The sequence below is a fragment of the Danio rerio genome, chromosome 4 (assembly GCF_052040795.2).
Source record: "Danio rerio strain M-AB ecotype USA chromosome 4, GRCz13ab, whole genome shotgun sequence".
Taxonomy (NCBI): Eukaryota; Metazoa; Chordata; class Actinopteri; order Cypriniformes; family Danionidae; genus Danio; species Danio rerio.
In genome coordinates, this window is record NC_141024.2 from 11,621,018 (window position 1) to 11,641,086 (window position 20,069).

The window sequence follows — 20,069 nt, forward strand, 5'->3', positions numbered from 1 at the left end:
AAGAGAGAGAGAGAGACTCACAGCTGCCAATGACTCTCACTGTTACCTTATTAGACACAACAGAGGAAATCATCAAACACAATCAGTGACAAATCAGAAAGCAGCATTTGAATTTTCTCCATATATATCAATAAAGTGTGAGCGCTGATGAGCGGGACTCCTCCTCCAACGTCAAGAAGAGACACTTCACTGAGGACAGACTCGTGTCAGTCAGAAGTCAGCATGGAGATAAACACACTAAACTTAAAGCAGATTGAGAAACACTGAAGATTATATGAAGCAGCAAACATTAAAATAATATAAAATAAGAAATAAATGCAATAAATAAATAATTATAACTAATTATTTTCTTTATTTTATAAATGTAGGAGTTTTTTAAAATCAAGGCTCAGATGTTATGAAAAACTGACATATTTATACTATTAAATGTTTTAAGGCATTTTTCCATAAAACAAGTAAAGCATTTTAAATGTCTAGTTTTTACATTTGAATACCACTGATAATATTTTGATCAAATTAAACCACTTAATTTTACTTTTATGTAAATTTCATTTCAATTATTCAATTACATGTTGAAAATATTGCACCATGCAAATACACATTATCAAAAATAATAATAATATCAAAGAATATTTGCTGAAATGCACTCATATCAAAATTGAATGAAATAATTGGACTAACACTAAAATACAAAAACTTACATTTATTATTGAAATTTGCAAAGCACATAAGATTATACATATATAAAATCAAATTAGATAAAACAGCACTTATGCAATAGTAATATAAGAAACTCTCAGTATCTCCAGTAAATACAATGTGATTTCATCAACAGAGACTGTGGGTGTGGCCACTGATTCATATGACCCCTCCCTCATTAGTTGACTCCTCCTCTACATCATCATAGTCTGTAATAGAAAATAAAATCAAGCTGATAGTTTTCAATCTTTTAACTGCATCATTGTTTAGATTAAAATGAGTTTAAAAGAGCAACATAAAACAGATATAAGATATAAAAACGTACCCAAGAGGTTTCTCTCATCTTCATTGTTGTTCTTCACATCATCATACTCTTCCTGATCTCCCTCTGACACAATAAAACCACATATTATAATTTGCTTTCACTGAATTCTTTTCCCACATCATGACTGTCTGAGACTTTTACATTCAGCCCTGATAAAGCCATGAGGATTCACTAATGCAAAAATGCATGTTTAGTATTAGCTGTATCATCTGTTTGACTCACCTGTTAAATGATCAAGGTTCTGTCCATTAATAATGACATCATCATAATACTCTGGATTGTCCACTACACATACAGGAAGATATAAATAAAAAAATGTTACAACATTATATCTGTACTGAGCATCACTTTAGATGAATAATGTTAAACATACACAAACAAGAAATAATTAAACAGTAAAAACCTTTTTTAATAATAGAGGTCTCTTCACTCATCATGACATCATCATAACTCTCAGGTCTGTCTTCTACAAATTTAGAATTTAGCATGAGACATCGTCACTCACATAATGATAAATATATAAATCTTCACAAATACAATATATTAAATAGTTGAAATATGTGATCCTATTAGAGAATAAGTGAAGGATACCTGTCTCTAGATCTGGCTTCAAGCCGTCAGCGATGACATCATCATAATATCCTGGAGTGATTTCCTTCACCATATTTTCTGCATTGAAAGTGTTGCATATTTAGAAATATTTTTGGAAATATTCTATAGATTTGCTGTTGCAGGTCTTACGATAAAGAATCGTAAACATTGAATGATGTCACTGACCTTCTAGACCACTGTTGCTGGTGACATCATCATAATAAGCCGTCTTGAACTCTTTTTCTAATATGTGAATATTTGAGTCATTAATCACACAGTTTAGTGGTGGAATCATATATTTGACAGTGGTATGAATTTTGTTTGTTATATAACACTGTGATGATGAATCAAATGATTTGTTTTAGCTATTAATTCGAGTATATTTTCACTCTCTAACCTGAGAGAAACTCGTCTGCATCTTCATACCCAGATTGCAGTTCTTCAGAATTGAATCTCCCTGTTGAAGGAGGAAACAACAGTCAGAAACAGGATTTAGTATTATAAGGTGTTGTGTGAGTGACAACATGCAAAAACATAAACATTATTTTATTATAAAACCACTGAATTCATAATTCACACAGATTTATTAGTAAACACACATTAACCCACTCCTGCCTTCGGGAAATATGCTCAGAAAGACACACACACACACATAAAACTGCACCTGCACATACCAACATATGAACCTCTTCTTATTACTCCTAAAAATACACACAGGAAGAGACTCTTACTGGCACGTGCACACACACACACACACACACACACACACACACACACACACACACACACACACACACACACACACACACACACACACACACACACACACACACACACACACACACACACACATGCACCTGCAACTCTGTGGTTTTCTGTCAGGAATTCTGTGGTTTAGTGCAGGAGGTTTAACAGGCTAATAATAAATGAACATCAACTGTCTACAGACTCTCTTATTAATCATATTAAATGAGATTTAGATGCTCACCCCTGTGAGTGAAGTGTTTGTGTTTGTGCTGAATCTCCTCATAAACGGCCTCAGTGGTGGTTCTGTGTCTCCTCTTAGAAAGAGCTGTGAGTGTCGACACACAAATCTGCTGTCAGTTCACAACACATGACTGATCACACACTGAAGAAGACACAATATGACAGTCTCTGGATCTCTCCTACCTCTCCTCATCACTCTGTTCTGCTGAATCAGTATAAGCAGCGGCACTAAGAGCAGTAAGAGCACAACTCCCAGAACAATCACCAGCACTGGGGGGACTGGGAGAGTTTCTGGACCAGTTTGTGGAGGAGAGACTGATGTTGAGCTCACTGTCTGAGAAACTGCAGCAGAAGATGATGCTGATGTGGCAGGAGTAGTGGACACTGATATATCCGGCAAGTCTATTAAAACAGATTCAAAATCATGCAAATCATTCATTTTAACAAGAAAATACTGATAGCACTAAAATTATTTAAAAATCAAGCTAGCAGTGACCTGCACAGGTGAGTCCAGCGTGCTCTTTGTGGGAGCAGTTAGTGTGCTTCTTCAGGGAGAGAGGACAGTCCCACAGGTGAAGCTCATTTCCTCTGCACTGGACTCTGTTCAGCCACACAACACCTTCACCAGCACCAAAGGCTGAATTCCCATCAGCCCTCAGTGCTGCTCCACAACCCAGCTGCCTGCAGACCACCTGAGCATCGCTGATGTCCCAGAGATCATCACAGACTGAGCCCCACACAGCGTTATGGTATACCTCCAGCCTCCCAGAGCACCGGCCGTCCCCTCCACGCAGTCTAAGAGGAACATGAGCTGAAACACACATCAACATCAATGATCTGCTGCAGCACAATATTTACAGTATAACTAAATATAGATAACTTCTTAAATCTGTGACAAATTTTGAATGCAAATAATGCAACGCACAGATATGTTTACAGGTGCTGGTAAAAGCATTAACCAATCGAAAACTTACTCTGGTGAGATGATGCTGAACATGTCAGATGACTCCGAAGGGACTCGTCGCTCTTCTCCACTGAAATTAAAATATGAAACAATCAACGCTCTTTCCATTTAATGTTTCTTTATTCACATGTAATTGTGGAGTTTCCCTTTTAACTGTTCCCCCCACATTTAGTTCACATTTAAAAATATGATATATGCATACAGTCCTCTTGTAGCATATAAGTGACTCTTCAACAACACAAATTAACAATCCTGCAAATGAAAAGTACACAAATCTAAATATAACATAACAAAAATGTAATATATATATATATATAAACAGACAAAAATAAACATTAATAAAAGGGCAAATTAAATACAATAAAATTAACTGCAATGTACTTTTTTATCTTTAGATGTGAGATGTAGCAAGATAAATAAGAATGATAGCTGCCTATTTCTTGGCTGCTGTAGTAATTTGGTTGTGCTGAACTGTCTCTGTCTCTAAACAAGTCCAACTTGCGGGTGGCTTTTCCAGCGTCGTAATGCAAAAGGCATGGCTAATTCTAACCATGATGTGATACTAAAATAGTCTCTTCAAAAGGTTCTAGTTCATAAAAAAAAAATCAGTAGCAGTTTACAATTAGTATAAAACCTACTGGTTGAGACTCTGAGAAAGAGCTTAAAGAGCATCTATTATGAGGTTTTAAAAATGACCTTCCATGAAGTGCGTAACACAGCTCTCAGTGAAGTGAAATATCCAGGCTTAAATCTGAAATTGGATAGTGTTTAAAACTATATTGATTCATCTATAAAAGAGCTGACTCATAGTGGTTTGAAACATAAGCCCTGCACAATTGTTGCGCATGCAAACCCGGGAAAATTTAAACCTGCGGCCCCGCCCACTTACACAGTAGCATAGAAAAAAATGAAGACAAACAGATCCTGAAGTCATGAGTCATGGATATGCTGTACTTACCTGTATATTATTGGAAGTGTGCGGGAAAGTTAGTGTTATTTTCCCTACTCACAGATGAGGCTGTGAAGAGTCAGTGGTGGAAGATTAGTTTTGTAAAAATACCTCAGCATTATCCCAGCCTTGTGCTGTTCCTGTCATTTTTCTGAGGAGTGCTTCTGCAATCTACACGCTTACAATGGGAGATTCGTCGGACGTTTATTAAGAGAAGGATCAGAAAAGACTACTGATGTATGAGACTTTGACAAAGCTCGACAGGAACTTTATTAGGAACATGGATCAGTGGATCGTGGATCAGTTTCTTCCTCCATTTCATAAGTGTAAGTAAATGGCTGTCTCCTTGTTTTCTCTTGCTTGCAAATGATGTATTTAATCGTGTTTTGTTACTTGTAACCGCATGCACTGTATCTGGTTAACTCTTTATATTCTCATATCACATCTAAAGCCACATTGAAAATGCAACGAGTAGTGTTTTGTTTACGAATTTAAATGCGTTTGTGAGCTCATGATCACTGCCGTTTGTCATTGCTATGGCCATCGTCAGCTAATCCTAAACATGTGCAGCGGTCAAGGTTCAGAAGAGGTTCAAAAAGAGAACTTTTGCCACTGTGTGGATTAATACTGAATGTGTGTCATGGTTAAGAATAGAGCAATATGCTGGTGTTAAACTCTACTGCTTTAATGCACTCATGCACACGCAAAAAAATCTGGGAGACCGGGGGGTTAGGTTTGGGCTACTGTGTACTGTGTTGTTAGTAAGCTAACTACTATGAAGAATGTTTCGGGCGGCCGCTGTGATTGGATCCCATACCAGTGTTGGCGAGCCAGGGTATCACAGACTGTACCAAAATGCTGAGGTTCGGGGGAGGGCTGGTTAAAATTACGGGATGAATAACAAAACGGGTGGGTGGCTATGGATGGGTCAAATACAGGAGACTCGGGAAAAGCAGGAGTGCTGGCAGGTATGCTCACACACACTATGCATTGTGACTACTTCAATATTGTTGATAAGCCACGCTGGGCATTTCACTCTGTCTCCCACTGAAGGCTGTCGACAAATCTCAACAGGCTGTCATCGATCAGTGCATCAGTGCAGATTAGCTTCGCGCTAAGCAGGGGTTTGGGAACAAATGAATCGCTAAATGAATTATATGGGAGTCGCTGGGATAATTAGATAAAAATAAATGCATATTAAAAGACAATGAAAGTGTTTTTGACCTTACATGCATATCAGCCTGTTATTGGAGACCCTTAAAACCCAAATATGACCCTTTTTAATGTATAATAGGGGATCTTCAACTTTCTCTAATTTTAGAAGACCAGACATGTATTGCAGCCAGGCTTTAATTGAGGGTGGTTGGTGGGATTTTCACAAAAGTGGATTCTCCTATGAGCAATAAGTGTGGAGTTGGTGATTACATTACTTTTAATGGTTTCAATATAAAAATAACAATGTAAAGACTGATAAATAGTTTCTAAAAAAACACCTCACTGATAACAGTTAAGGGGATAAGGGAATATGTCTGATAATCAGAAAATAATAAATCAATTAAATACCATCAAACCTGAGCAAGTAACATTGGCCACTTCATCTTCATTACAGTAGTTTTGTCCCCAGGGTGTAGATGGACAATGCCATAAAGTAGAGTCATGTGGTCGACATTTAACTTTATCAAGCCAGTTAGGAGCAGATTTCAGTCTTGATGTAGAATCAGACAAAACTCCAGATCTTCCACAGTTCAGCTCTTGACAGATCAGACTCACTGTGTCTCTGTCCATCTGATTCCAGCACACATTTCCCCAGGATCCATTGTAGAAAACCTCCACATTCCCTTCACAGCCCTCAGTTAATCTGATCTCTTTAAACTCTACATGTAAACACATTAATGAAAAAGGGTCATTTTAAAATACCAAATCTAGCAACTATGCACCCATTACTATATTAATATATTTAATAAATTTTACTGAAAAAATACAGCAGCATTGTTCACCAGAGCAGACGACTCCTACATCCTCTTTGTGTAGACAGTCATGTTTTTCCCAGCCTGGAGAAGAGCAGCTCCACAGGGACGTCTCATTCCCCTCACACTCCACCTCATCCAGCCATATGGGTCCAGAACCAGGACCAAACCAGGCTGGTACCTGCTGGTTACTGAGGGCCACTCCACACTGCAGCTGTCTGCACACCACATGGGCATCTTTAATATCCCAGGAGTCGTCACACACTGTCCCCCATGAGCCGCTGTGAAAAACCTCCAGCCTCCCTGCACAGTCACCCCCAGAACCCACCAGCCTGATGGACCCGCGGCCTGATATTCAGAGAAAGAGAAACACATTATTGATCAGGAACAACTCCAGAATCTGCCCAGATGTTGTTGTTCTCACCAAGGCAGGTGATTGACAGCTGTTGTGTGGAGCTGCAGTTGAGAGTTTGCGGAGAGCTGCAGTTCCCCAGATGAGCTTCACTCCCAGAGCACTGGAAGCCCATCACACACTCATGACTGTGTTCAGGACTGGATGAAGAGGAGCCGGAGAAGTTGAGCACAGAGCCACAGCCCAGCTGTCTGCAGACCACAGAGGATTCAGTGAGACTCCAGGAGTCCAGCAAAACCTTCCTCCAGACCTGCTGGATCAAAACTTCCACCTGCCCCTCACACTGACTCTCTCCAGACAACCGCACCAGACCCTCATGAAGAGCCAGAGACGAGTCTGAAGATAAACAAGTGCCAGTTTATTAAGATATTAACACATGTAATTTTTGTAAGTTTATTTGTTTGCAATTATATGTCCTCACTAGAGCAGATGACTCCAACATCTCGTCTATGAGAGCGTTCAGCTCGACTCCATGAAGAGATTGAACATTCGGAGAGTTTTGTTTCATTCCCGTCACAATCAAACACATCAGCCCAGATTTCACCACTTCCCTCTCCAAACCAGTCTGATCCCACAACAGACACAGCAATCCCACAATTCAGCTGTTTACAGAGGACACTGGCAGCTCTCATATCCCAGCATGCATCACACACTGTGCCCCATTTACTGAGATACTGACGTTCAACTCGGCCAGAACAGGGGTCAGGACCATTGATCAGTCGGACATCAGTGTAACCTGGACAGAAACACTCTTACTTAAACATAATAGAATAGTTTATGGTAAAGAGAGCACACATAACAAGAGTAATTGTTAAATTATATCTGTTAAATGGTATTAGAGAGTTTACAACAATGATTACATGATTAACAATGTATTTATTTATAACGATGTTAAACATTTATACCAGAACACATCAGTGCAACATCACTGACATTGGTGCAGTTCATTTTAAGTAGTCCTGATGTTGGACAGTGTCGAATAATTGACTCATTTCCTCTGCAGTGAATCTCTTGTGTCCACATCTGAGTGTCTCCTTTGTCAAAAGCAGCAGCTCTCAGCACCTGTACAGGAGCCCCACAGTCCAGCTCTCTACACACAACCTCTGCATCCTGCTGGTCAAAGGCAGCGTCACACACTGTGTACCAGGTGTTTCCACGAAGGACTTCTAATCTCCCAGAGCACAGGTGAGGTCCATCAGCAAGTCTCGTAAATCGTCCATAATTTATGGTTTCTGGTCACATTTACACAACACAGAAACCATCTATCAGTATGATTATATTTAAATCTAATTGTTTAATAATATATTTTTAAACAGATGAAAGTGAGTAGTTTAAACTATTAAAATAAAATTTTTTCAAACTGCATACATTGTTATTGTGTATGAAAGAACGATCAGTCATGCATTAGGAGAGTTGATATATGAAGCAGCTCACCTGAGCATCTGACTCCAGCATCTTCAACATGACCACAGTAATGTTCACCCCATCCTCTTGAACTACAGCTCTTCAGTGTTGACTCTGATCCACTACAGGAAACTTCATTCATCCAGATTTGACCTGAACCTTGTCCAAAGTAAGCAGAACCCACAGCTTCTAGAGGTTCTCCACAGTTCAGTTCTCTACACACCACTGCAGCATCAGCCATATCCCACCTATAATCACACACTGTTCCCCACTGACCTCTATGATAAACCTCCACTCGACCACTGCAGGAACTGTCACCATCAACCAACCTGACCTGCTCAAAATCTAGGCATGAAAGAGAAAGAAATGAATCAGTGTTACCAAGTCCATGGAAAATCAGCTGCTTTTAATTACTTGCTGTGGGTTGTATTTTTAATTTCACAGTATTAAAATAAGATAATAACATTTATTTGTAGTATTGTATTTAGTCAAAGCATCTTAAAGGTGACCTATTATGACCTAAATCACTCTTATGAGGGTTTTAAACACAGCTGTGTGGAAACATTGTGTGAGTACAGCCAGCCTCTGATGGTAAGAATTTATTAATTATACTGTGGCGCAGTGGGTAGCATGTTCACCTCACAGCAAGAAGGTTGCTGGTTTGAGCCTCAGCTGGGTCAGTTGGTGTTTCTGTGTGGAGTTTGCATGTTCTCCCCTTGTTCGCATGGGTTTCCTCTGGGTGCTCTGGTTTACCCCACAAGTCCAAAGACATGCAGTACAGGTGAATTGGGTAAGCCAAATTGTCCACAATGTATGTATGTGATTGAGTGTGTATGGATGTTTCCCTGTGATGGGTTACAGCTGCGTAAAATATATGCTGGATAAGTTGGTGTTTCATTCTGCTGTGGTGACCCCAGAATAATAAAGGGACTAAGTCAAAAAGAAAATGAATAACTGAAAGGATAATTAATTATAATTTTTATAATCACACTTCATAAAAAACAGTCTGCAGAATTATTATTATATATGTATGAATTAAATCAGGATCACACATATATGCACATTGTCCCCAATTTGTTAATCAAATTAACTTGACAATACTCAAAATGCTAAATTATTACTTGTTGCTTCTTAAAATACTGAAGCGTACTTCAACAAAACATAACAAGATGTGCTTTGTTACTAAAGTATGAGTGTGATTGAGCATTTGTTTAATGGGAAACCTTAAAACAAGTTATTACAGCAAAAATAATGTTGTAAAAATATAAGGCTGGTCTTAAATTATGTCCCTGGTTGTAATTAAGCTAAATTTGCAGGTAAAATTACTCTTTAAGCTTTACTAACTAAGAAAGAAAACTCTTTCTCATTCTGATCTTGCATATATTGTACTCTTAAAACAAGATAAATAAGAATTTTGGACTAGAAATAGGATTGTAATTCTTGACTAGATAAGGAGTTTTTGAAGTGTGGTATATTTTGAGTTTTGCTACTATTGGGATATAAATTTGATTGCTCATCCGGTTAGTTTTTGGTTTGTTAGTAGTGGGCATTAAAAAGCATTGCATTCTGCTCCGATTGCAACTGCACCAAGTCTGCTTCCAGACCCCTCTCGAAACAATGGCTAATTTATAATAAAAATCTATTTGAATCCTTTATCTTTCCAGTAGTTTTAGCATTGTAAGTATAAACAACAAACATTAATAAGATTAACATTAAGATAAACATTAAGACATTAATAAAAACACTGCTATCTTGTGATTTGAAATCTGTAATTTTTTGATGTCATCTTTTACCTGCACATTTCAGTTCTACATTGTTTTCCTGAGAGCACTGTGTGTCATTCACGGTTGAACACAATCGAATCTGAGACTCATTTCCTCTGCAGTGAATCTCTTGTGTCCACATCTGAGCGTCTCCTTTGTCAAAAGCAGCAGCTCTCAGCACCTGTACAGGAGCCCCACAGTCCAGCTCTCTACACACAACCTCTGCATCCTGCTGGTCAAAGGCAGCGTCACACACTGACATCCACATCTGATTATGAAGGATTTCTAACATCCCAGAGCAGCGAGAACCTCCAACCAGATGGGTTTCTAAAGACAAGAACAAAATAACAATCAATGAAGATGCTTTATGTAAGATACTTAAATGACAGGAGGCAGAAGTGTTCGGAGACTCTTTACTGAGTAGATGCAGTACAGAACAGAACACACAACTATGGCCAGCACCTCCAGTCAACCAACTAAACTTCCCCTTTTCCGAGTGGGTTTCCTTCACATGCCCCTCCCCATCTTTGCTCTCTTAAAGGAGCTTCACTTTAGTCAATACTTTATAAGAAGATAATAAGTAGTGAGATTCACCAACAAGTCTTGAACTTCCATATAAGGATACTGATTTTATTTACACAGCACAGGTGGCCATTCATTACTATATATTATGATAAATGCATAAAACAGAAAAAAATTTATGTAAATGATCATTTTTAATACGCAAAAGCATTCAAAGATTCTGAGTTATTTAACCAAAGGGATTTGAACTGAAATAGGCAAACAAGCTTCTTTTAGTCATGCCGCCCCCTCATGCTGGAATACTCTTCGTTCTGAACTGAATATATCTGAGCTCATCCCGATTAAATCATTTCACTCTATTCTTTATAACACAACAGTTGATGTGTTTTTAACATATTGTCATGTGGTATGGCTGAATAACCAAACTTTATTTTTATATTATTTTAATTTTTTTGTTTTCATAAGTCATGTGCTGCAGACCTCTTGGTAATAAAGAATAAAAAAAATAATTATATATTTACAAATGAAAACCCAGTCAGTGATGCAATAACAGAGAGATATATAAAGCAGCTCACCTGAGCATCTGACTCCAGCATCTCTATCATGACTACAGTAATGTTCACCCCATCCTCTTGAACTACAGCTCTTCAGTGTTGACTCTGAACCACTACAGGAAACTTCATTCATCCAGATTTGACCTGAACCTTGTCCAAAGTGAGCAGAACCTACAGCATCTACAGGATCTCCACAGCCCAGTTCTCTACACACCACTGCAGCATCAGCCATATCCCAGTCTTCATCACACACTGTTCCCCACTGACCATGATAAACCTCCACTCGACCACTGCAGGAACTGTCTCCACCAACCAACCTAACCTGTTCAAAATCTAGGCATAAAAGAGAAAGAAATTAATCAGTGTTGTCAAGTCCATGGCAAATCAGGATAGATTTAATGATGCGCTGTGGGTTGTATTTTTTATTCCGCTGGTTAAATGTTTGACAGTTTGCATCTATTACATTTATATTTTTCCGTTAAAATATTTTCTCACTCACTCACTATCCTTCAGCATAGTCCTTGAATTATGAACTGCCAATAAAGCATCCAATACTGCATCCAATACCCTTCCATGTGCAACCCAGCATTGGGAAACACTCATACACTCTCTAATACATGCACACACATGCATACACTACAGACAATTTTTGTTTACCAAATTCACCATGAGTATATCAGAAACTAAATTAACTAAGTTAAATGTAAAACAATTGGTTAAATTACTGTTAAATGGCAATATTCAATAATTTCTTATATGTTGTTTCTGAAACTGTGGCTAATTTTCTCTAATCTCTACACTCTAAATAATAGCTCTCTAACTCAATTCCTGGAGGGTTGCAGCTCTGCACAGTTTTGCTTCAACCCTAATCAAACACAGCTGATCCAAATTAATCAAAGTGTTCAACACTAATAGATACTATTATGCAGGTGTGAGTTGGAGGTGGTTGGAGCTAAACTATGCATAGCTGAGGCCCTCCAGGTATGAGTTTGAGACCACAACACTAAATACTGAAAAAAGACCCACAACAGTCATAACGCCACATAACTCCTACATCAGCCTCCAATTATTTCAAATCCAGTTCTATCCTTTCCAGCTGTTTTAACATTTTATATGTATAAACAAAAAAAACTTTAAATTAGTAATTATTATTATTATAAAGGAAACAATTATAAAAACAAACCAACAGGCGATGAGGTTCTCCAGTGATTTGAACTGTTAATGTTAATTTTTTAATGACTGCTAAAAGATTTTAAACTTTTTACCTGAACATTTCAGTTCTATATTGTTTTTCTGAGAGCACTGTGTGTCATTTGTGGTTGAACATAATCCAACATGAGACTCATTTCCTCTGCAGTGAATCTCTTGTGTCCACATCTGAGCGTCTCCTTTGTCAAAAGCAGCAGCTCTCAGCACCTGTACAGGAGCCCCACAGTCCAGCTCTCTACATACAACCTCTGCATCCTGCTGGTCAAAGGCAGCGTCACACACTGACATCCACGTCTGATCATGAAGGATCTCCAACCTCCCAGAGCAGCGAGAACCTCCGACTAGATGAACTCCTGGAGAACAAATAAAATAGTAACAATGATGGTGCTTTATGAGATTTCTAACACAGAAGACGATCAGCTACAATCATCCTGAATTAAAATAACAGGAAATTTAGTGTCAGTGTAAGTTTATGATTTTCAAGATTTACTTTTAATTCAAACAGATTATTTCAAATGGCATTTAAAACATTTTGTATTAAATTAGTGATGCATTAACAGACTGTTACAGTATATGAAGCAGCTCACCTGAGCATCTGACTCCAGCATCTCTATCATGAACACAGCTATGATCACCCCATCCTCCTGAACTACAGCTCTTCAGTGTTGACTCTGATCCTCTACATGAAACTTCATTCATCCAGATTTGACCTGAATCTTGTCCAAAGTGAGCATAACCCAGAGCATACAGAGGTTCTCCACAGCCCAGTTCTCTACACACCACTGCAGCATCAGCCATATCCCAGTCATCACCACACACTGTTCCCCACTGACCTCTATGATAAACCTCCACTCGACCACTGCAGGAACTGTCTCCATCAACCAACCTGACCTGCTCAAAATCTGTGTATGAAAGAGAACGAAATCAATCCGTGAAGTCAAGTTCATGGGAAACAGGCTACATTTAATGACGTGCTGTGGGTTGTATTTTTTATTTCACTGGTTAACTGGTTTCATGTTAACTACAAAAGAAAGTCAAATGATTATAATATAAATGAGAATATCCTGCATGTTCATTCATTCATTTTCTTTCGGCTTAGTCTCTTATTAATCAGAGGTCATCACAACAGAATGAACCGCCCACTGTTCCAGCATACAGTATGTTTTATGCAGCGAATGCCCTTCCAGCCACAACACAGTAGTACTGTGCCACAAAACATCCATACACTCTCGCATTCACACACACACTCACTACAGCCAATTTAGTTCATCCAATTCCTATAGCGCATGTCTTTGGACTGTTGGGGAAACCAGAGCACCCGTAGGAAACCCACATGAACATGAGGAGAAGATGCAAACTTCACACAGAAATGTCAACGGGCCCAGCCGGGGCTCAAACCTATTATGTAAAAATCACTTTTGTACTTTTATATTATTTTTATAATCACTTTTATTTTTTTATAATCACACGTCTGCAGAAACACTTTGATTGACATCCTTCCTTTGTACATGACTTCCAAGGGGGGAAGCCCCACCCATTATTGACAATCTCTCCCTCATTAACATAAACAGCTCTGTGTGAGAAGCAGCCGTCCACTGTTTTTTTTTAGTCCTTGAAGCTAGTTACTAAACAGGGGAAATCTTCTTAATTTAAGAATGATAATTTTCTGTCTTTGAGGCTAAACATTTGATTGCCCTTTAGGTTAGTTTTAGGTTAGTTTTGATTGGCCACTGGGCTAATTTTAGAACAGAACAGTAGTAGAGGAGAAGTTGATAATATTTGATATCTGTACATATTGGCGTCTGAAAAATGTATTTCAACAAGAGTATATTAAAATTAACTTATCTTTATTCAATTTAAGATTATTTTAAATAATGTTAAGTATTGCAATTTTTAATAATTACTTACATGTTGCTTTTGAAACAATCAACAGACTGCATATCTCAGAGATGCTTTGTCAGACACAATACACTCAATGGAGCTAGTGACGTCCCTGTAAGAGGTAGGCTTAGGGGTAAGGTTAGGTGTGGGCATTAAAAAGCATTGCATGCAGCTCCGATTGCAACTGCTTCCAGACCCCTCTCGAAATAATGGCTAATTTATAAATAAAAATATATTTAAATCCTTTATCCTTTTGTAGTTTTAACATTGTTAGTATAAACAACAAACCATCAAATTAATAACTTTTATACACGTCAACTGTACATATGTGATATTAATAAAAACACTGCTACATGTCTATTGTGATTTGGAATTTGTGTAATTTATGTAATTTTTTGATCACTAGTTAAATGTCATCTTTTACCTGCACATTTCAGCGCTACGTTGTTTTCCTGAGAGCACTGTGTGTCATTCACGGTTGAACACAATCGAATCTGAGACTCATTTCCTCTGCAGTGAATCTCTTGTGTCCACATCTGAGTGTCTCCTTTGTCAAAAGCAGCAGCTCTCAGCACCTGTACAGGAGCCCCACAGTCCAGCTCTCTACACACAACCTCTGCATCCTGCTGGTCAAAGGCAGCGTCACACACTGACATCCACATCTGATTATGAAGGATCTCTAATCTCCCAGAGCAGCGAGAACCTCCAACCAGACGGACTTCTAAAGACAAGAACAAAATAAAAAACAATGATGATGCTTTATAAGAAGATAATAAGTAGTGAGATTCACCAGCAAGTCTTGAACTTCCATATGATAAAGTTAATGATTTTAATTACACAGCACAGATGGCCATTCATTACTATTTCTTATGATAAATGCATAAAATTTTTTTTATGTAATTAATGTTTAATTAATTAATTAATTATGCAATTAATGTAAGTGATCATTTTTAATACACAAAAGCTTTCAAAAACATGCCATGGCACTGAGTTATTTAATAAAAGGGATTTAAGACATTTACGAATTAAAACAAAATCACTGATGCAATACAGAGAGATGTATGAAGCCGCTCACCAAAGCATCTGACTCCAGCATCTCTATTATGACCACAGCTATGACCACCCCATCCTCTTGAACTACAGTTTTTCAGTGTTGACTCTGATCCATTACAGGAAACTTCATTCATCCAGATTTCACCTGAACCTTGTCCAAAGTGAGCATAACCCAGAGCATACAGAGGATCTCCACAGCCCAGTTCTCTACACACCACTGCAGCATCAGCCATATCCCAGTCACCATCACACACTGTTCCCCACTGACCTCTATGATAAACCTCCACTCGACCACTGCAGGAACTGTCTCCATCAACCAACCTGACCTGCTCAAAATCTATGCAGAAAAAAAAAAAAAAAGACATGAATCAGTGTTGTCAAGTGCATGAGAAAACAGGCTACTTTTAATCACTTATTGTGGGCTATTTTTTTTTATTCTGCCGGTTAAATGTCTGCCAATTTGCATCTATTATATTTATATTTTTGTGCGGAAATATTTTACTTTACCACTTTATATGCTAGCAATGCTAAAACTGTGCTAATATAACAAAATAAAGTCAGCACTCTTTTGTGAGTTGCAGAAACACTAGAGGAGAGACTGACTGTGGCTTTATTTCTAGGGTAACAGATTAACAGAAAAAGTGTATGTTACCAACAGAATAATGCAGATTGATTACAATATAATTAAGAATATTCTGAATGTTTATTATATATAAATTTTTTAAGTCTGGAGACAGCACATAGCAGTCACGTTAGAGAGTCAAATTGTCTGTCAGTGCAGTAAAATATTTATGCCTCCAAGATCTCTTGAAATAGGAAAATGTACAAACACTTAAAACAGGTGTTATAACATTTATTTCAAGCAGTGCATTCAGTCTAATAATCTTAAATCTAGGCTGTTATATGCTTTTCAAACAGTATGCTTTTCATATTTAGCATGAACATGTCTTAAGTTACTAAACAGGAGAATTTCTCTTTAATATATTTATATAGAATTTGGTAACATTTGATATGTGTACATATTTGTATTGAACAAATTAATTTATCATCAACAAGTGACAAATAACAATATTACATTAGATATTAAATTATCTTGGTTAGGAAAATATTTTTATTAATGTTAAGCATTGCCACTTTTATTAAATATTTATATGTTGTTTCTGAAACATTAGCTAATTTTCTCAAATCTCTACACTCAAATCCTGAACAAAGACCCAGAGCAGCCATAACACCATCTATCATCTATCTGCCTCCAATTTATTTCAAATCTATTTTAACTATTTTCAGCTATATTAGCATTGTAAGTATAAACACAAAAACCACCAAATTAATAACTTTTATACACTCCAACTGTACAGATGTGACATTAATAAAAACACTGCTATATTGTGATTTGGAATTTGTGTAATTAATGTACATTTTTAATGACTGGGTAAATGTAAATTTTTTACCTGCACATTTCAGTTCCACATTGTTTTTCTGAGAGCACTGTGTATCATTCATGGTTGAACACAATTGAATATGAGACTCATTTCCTCTGCAGTGAATCTCTTGTGTCCACATCTGAGCGTCTCCTTTGTCAAAAGCAGCAGCTCTCAGCACCTGTACAGGAGCCCCACAGTCCAGCTCTCTACACACAACCTCTGCATCCTGCTGGTCAAAGGCAGCGTCACACACTGACATCCACGTGTGATCATGAAGGATCTCTAACCTCCCAGAGCAGCGAGAACCTCCAACCAGACGTACTCCTGGAGAACAAATAAAATAGTAACAATGATGGTGCTTTATGAGATTCTAACACAGAAGACGATCAACCACAGTCATCCTGAATTAAAACAACAGCAATTTAGTGTCAGTGTAAGTTTATGATTTTCAAGATTTACTTTTTATTCAAACAAATTATTTCAAATGGCATTTAAAACATTTTGTATTAAATTAGTAATAAAATAACAGAGTGTTACAGTATATGAAGCAGCTCACCTGAGCATCTGACTCCAGCATCTCTATCATGACCACAGTCATGTTCACCCCATCCTTTTGAACTACAGTTCTTCAGTGTTGACTCTGAACCACTACAGGACACTCCATTCATCCAGATTTGACCTGAACCTTGTCCAAAGTGAGCATAACCCAGAGCATACAGAGGTTCTCCACAGCCCAGTTCTCTACACACCACTGCAGCATCAGCCATATCCCAGTCATCATCACACACTGTTCCCCACTGACCTCTATGATAAACCTCCACTCGACCACTGCAGGAACTGTCTCCATCAACCAACCTGACCAGTTCAAAATCTAGGCATGAAAGAGAAAGAAATGATTCAGTGGTGTCAAGTCAATGGCAAATCAGGCTAGATTTAATGACTTGATGTGGGTTGAAATTTTTATTCTTCTGATTAAATGTTTGACAGTTTGCATCCATTATAGTTAAATTGTTGTGTTGAAATATTGTCTCACTCATCAATCAGCATAAATCTTGATTTATGAACATTATTTACTCTGGCATATGGCAGGTTTTATGCATCAGATGCCCCTCCATATGCAACCCAGCACTGGGAAACACCCATACACTCTCTAATACATGCACACACATGCATACACTACAGACAACTTTGTTCACCAAATTCACCAAGAGTATATCAGAAACTAAATTAACTAAGTTAAATGTAAAACCATTAGTTAAATTAATGTTAGATGGCAATATTCAATAATTTCTTATATGTTGTTTCTGAAACTGTGGCTAATTTTCTCTAATCTCTACACTCTAAATAATAGGTCTCTAACTCAATTCCTGGAGGGCCGCAGCTCTGCACAGTTTTGCTTCAACCCTAATCAAACACAGCTGATCCAAATTAATCAAAGTGTTCAACACTAATAGATACTATTATGCAGGTGTGAGTTGGAGGTGGTTGGAGCTAAACTAAGCAGAGCTGAGGCCCTCCAGGTATTGAGTTTGAGACCACAGCACTAAATCCTGAAAAAAGGCCCACAACAGTCATAACGCCACATATCTCCTACATCAGCCTCCAATTATTGCAAATCCAGTTTTATTTTTTCCAGCTGTTTTAGCATTGTATAACTATAAATAACAAAACATTAAATTATTATTATAAAGGAAACAATTATAAAAACAAACATTAAACAATGAGTTTCTCCAGTGATTTGCACTGTTAATGTTAATTTTTAATGACTGCTTAAAGATTTTAAACTTTTTACCTGAACATTTCAATTCTATATTGTTTTCTTGAGAGCACTGTGTGTCATTTGTGGTTGAACATAATCCAACATGAGACTCATTTCCTCTGCAGTGAATCTCTTGTGTCCACATCTGAGTGTCTCCTTTGTCAAAAGCAGCAGCTCTCAGCACCTGTACAGGAGCCCCACAGTCCAGCTCTCTACACACAACCTCTGCATCCTGCTGGTCAAAGGCAGCGTCACACACTGACATCCACGTCTGATTATGAAAGATCTCCAACCTTCCAGAGCAGTGAGAACCTCCAACCAGTCTTACACCTAAAGAAAAATAACAAAATAATAAATGATGATGCTTCTTAATAAGATTTAAATTCTCCCAGAGCACACATGAGATCAATCAGCAAGCGTTGACCTTCTCTAAGTTAAGGTTTATAGATTTATTTATAGAAGACAGTCAGTCACAATAATTCAATTTAGTGTTTAATAAAATACACTGTTTATGAGATGATAAAAAACTTTTCATGATTTAATTTTTGTTAAAATTATATTTTTTTAATAGCAATTTATGTGTAGATGTAAAAAAAAAAATAAGGGATGCATTAACAGAATGTTGTATTGATCAGCTCACCTGAGCAGATGACCCCAGCATCTTCACTATGACCACAGTCATGTTCACCCCATCCTCCTGAACTACAGTTCTTCACTGTTGACTCTAATCCACCACAGGCCACATCATCCATCCAGATTTGACCTGATCCTTGTCCAAATAAAGCTTCACCCAGAGTCTCTACAGCCTCTCCACACTTCAGTTCTCTACACACCACTGCAGCATCAGTCATATCCCAGTCATCATCACACACTGTGCCCCACTGACCATCATGATGAACCTCCACTCGACCAGCACAGGCACTATGACCACCAACCAACCTCACAGTCGGAAAATCTGTACAAAAAGAAAAGAAATTAAGCCAGTGAGCAGTAAATCAACACCTTATCAACTACAATTAAAACTTTACCTTTGAGAATACTTGAGAATGTACATTTTAAATGTCAATTTAAAGTTTACTTAAATACTAAACTAAACAACTAAAGTCGGGGAAAAGCTACGCGCTCCTCTAAGAAAGAAATTTTCACATCATCTTATTATTACAATGGTTGTCTATAAATGCTTTACTCAATTATTAGAGATAATTTATAGTTTTGCTTTTTATATATTACACAGATATTAAATTTAGTTTCTTGTATTGTGAGACCATCAGAGATAAACTGCTCATTTAATTGAACCATTTGAACTAATGTCAATTTTGTACTTACCAGATGTGGTTATAGTAATTATATTTAAGATTAAAAGAAGTCCCTCCATCATCTGCTCCTCTGCTCAGACTGAAGAAAGTGTCTCCTGTGAGCTCCTAAAGAGAGAGAGCAAGAGAGACTCACAGCTGCCAATGACTCTCACTGTTACCTTATTAGACACAACAGAGGAAATCATCAAACACAATCAGTGACAAATCAGAAAGCAGCATTTGGATTTTCTCCATATATATCAATAAAGTGTGAGCGCTGATGAGCGGGACTCCTCCTTCAGCGTCAAGAA

The 20,069-nt window shown here is 37.7% G+C and overlaps 1 protein-coding gene across 2 annotated transcripts; it reads right to left on the reverse strand.

The window, feature by feature from the left end:
- Positions 1–335: 335 nt before the first annotated feature.
- LOC101885550 (antigen WC1.1) lies at positions 336–19,858 on the reverse strand. Of its 2 annotated transcripts, none has more exons than XM_087248058.1 (28): positions 19,790–19,858; positions 19,104–19,418; positions 18,497–18,793; positions 17,261–17,575; positions 16,732–17,028; positions 15,303–15,617; positions 14,652–14,948; positions 12,934–13,248; positions 12,403–12,699; positions 11,159–11,470; positions 10,092–10,388; positions 8,329–8,643; positions 7,800–8,126; positions 7,316–7,630; positions 6,907–7,230; positions 6,513–6,830; positions 6,087–6,389; positions 3,577–3,636; positions 3,099–3,413; positions 2,786–3,004; positions 2,604–2,687; positions 2,013–2,072; positions 1,802–1,858; positions 1,616–1,693; positions 1,428–1,490; positions 1,247–1,309; positions 1,025–1,087; positions 336–908 (listed from the first exon to the last, which is right to left on the reverse strand). In XM_087248058.1, the coding sequence occupies exons 1-28, from the start codon at positions 19,839–19,841 to the stop codon at positions 859–861; spliced, it is 6,123 nt and encodes a 2,040-aa protein (XP_087104184.1). In that variant the 5' UTR covers positions 19,842–19,858; the 3' UTR covers positions 336–858. The 2 variants fall into 2 exon arrangements, with proteins under 2 accessions (XP_087104184.1, XP_087104183.1); XM_087248057.1 differs by having other exon boundaries at positions 685–908; positions 3,562–3,636.
- Positions 19,859–20,069: the final 211 nt, after the last annotated feature.

Excerpts from the sequence above, each read along its gene's own strand:
- LOC101885550 (XM_087248057.1), bottom strand. The coding sequence starts at position 19,841 with ATGATGGAGGGACTTCTTTTAATCTTAAATATAATTACTATAACCACA. Across the intron at positions 2,688-2,785 it reads GAACAGAGTGATGAGGAGAG|CTCTTTCTAAGAGGAGACAC; the intron begins GTAGGAGAGATC and ends CGACACTCACAG. Across the intron at positions 2,073-2,603 it reads CAAACACTTCACTCACAGGG|GGAGATTCAATTCTGAAGAA; the intron begins GTGAGCATCTAA and ends CTCCTTCAACAG.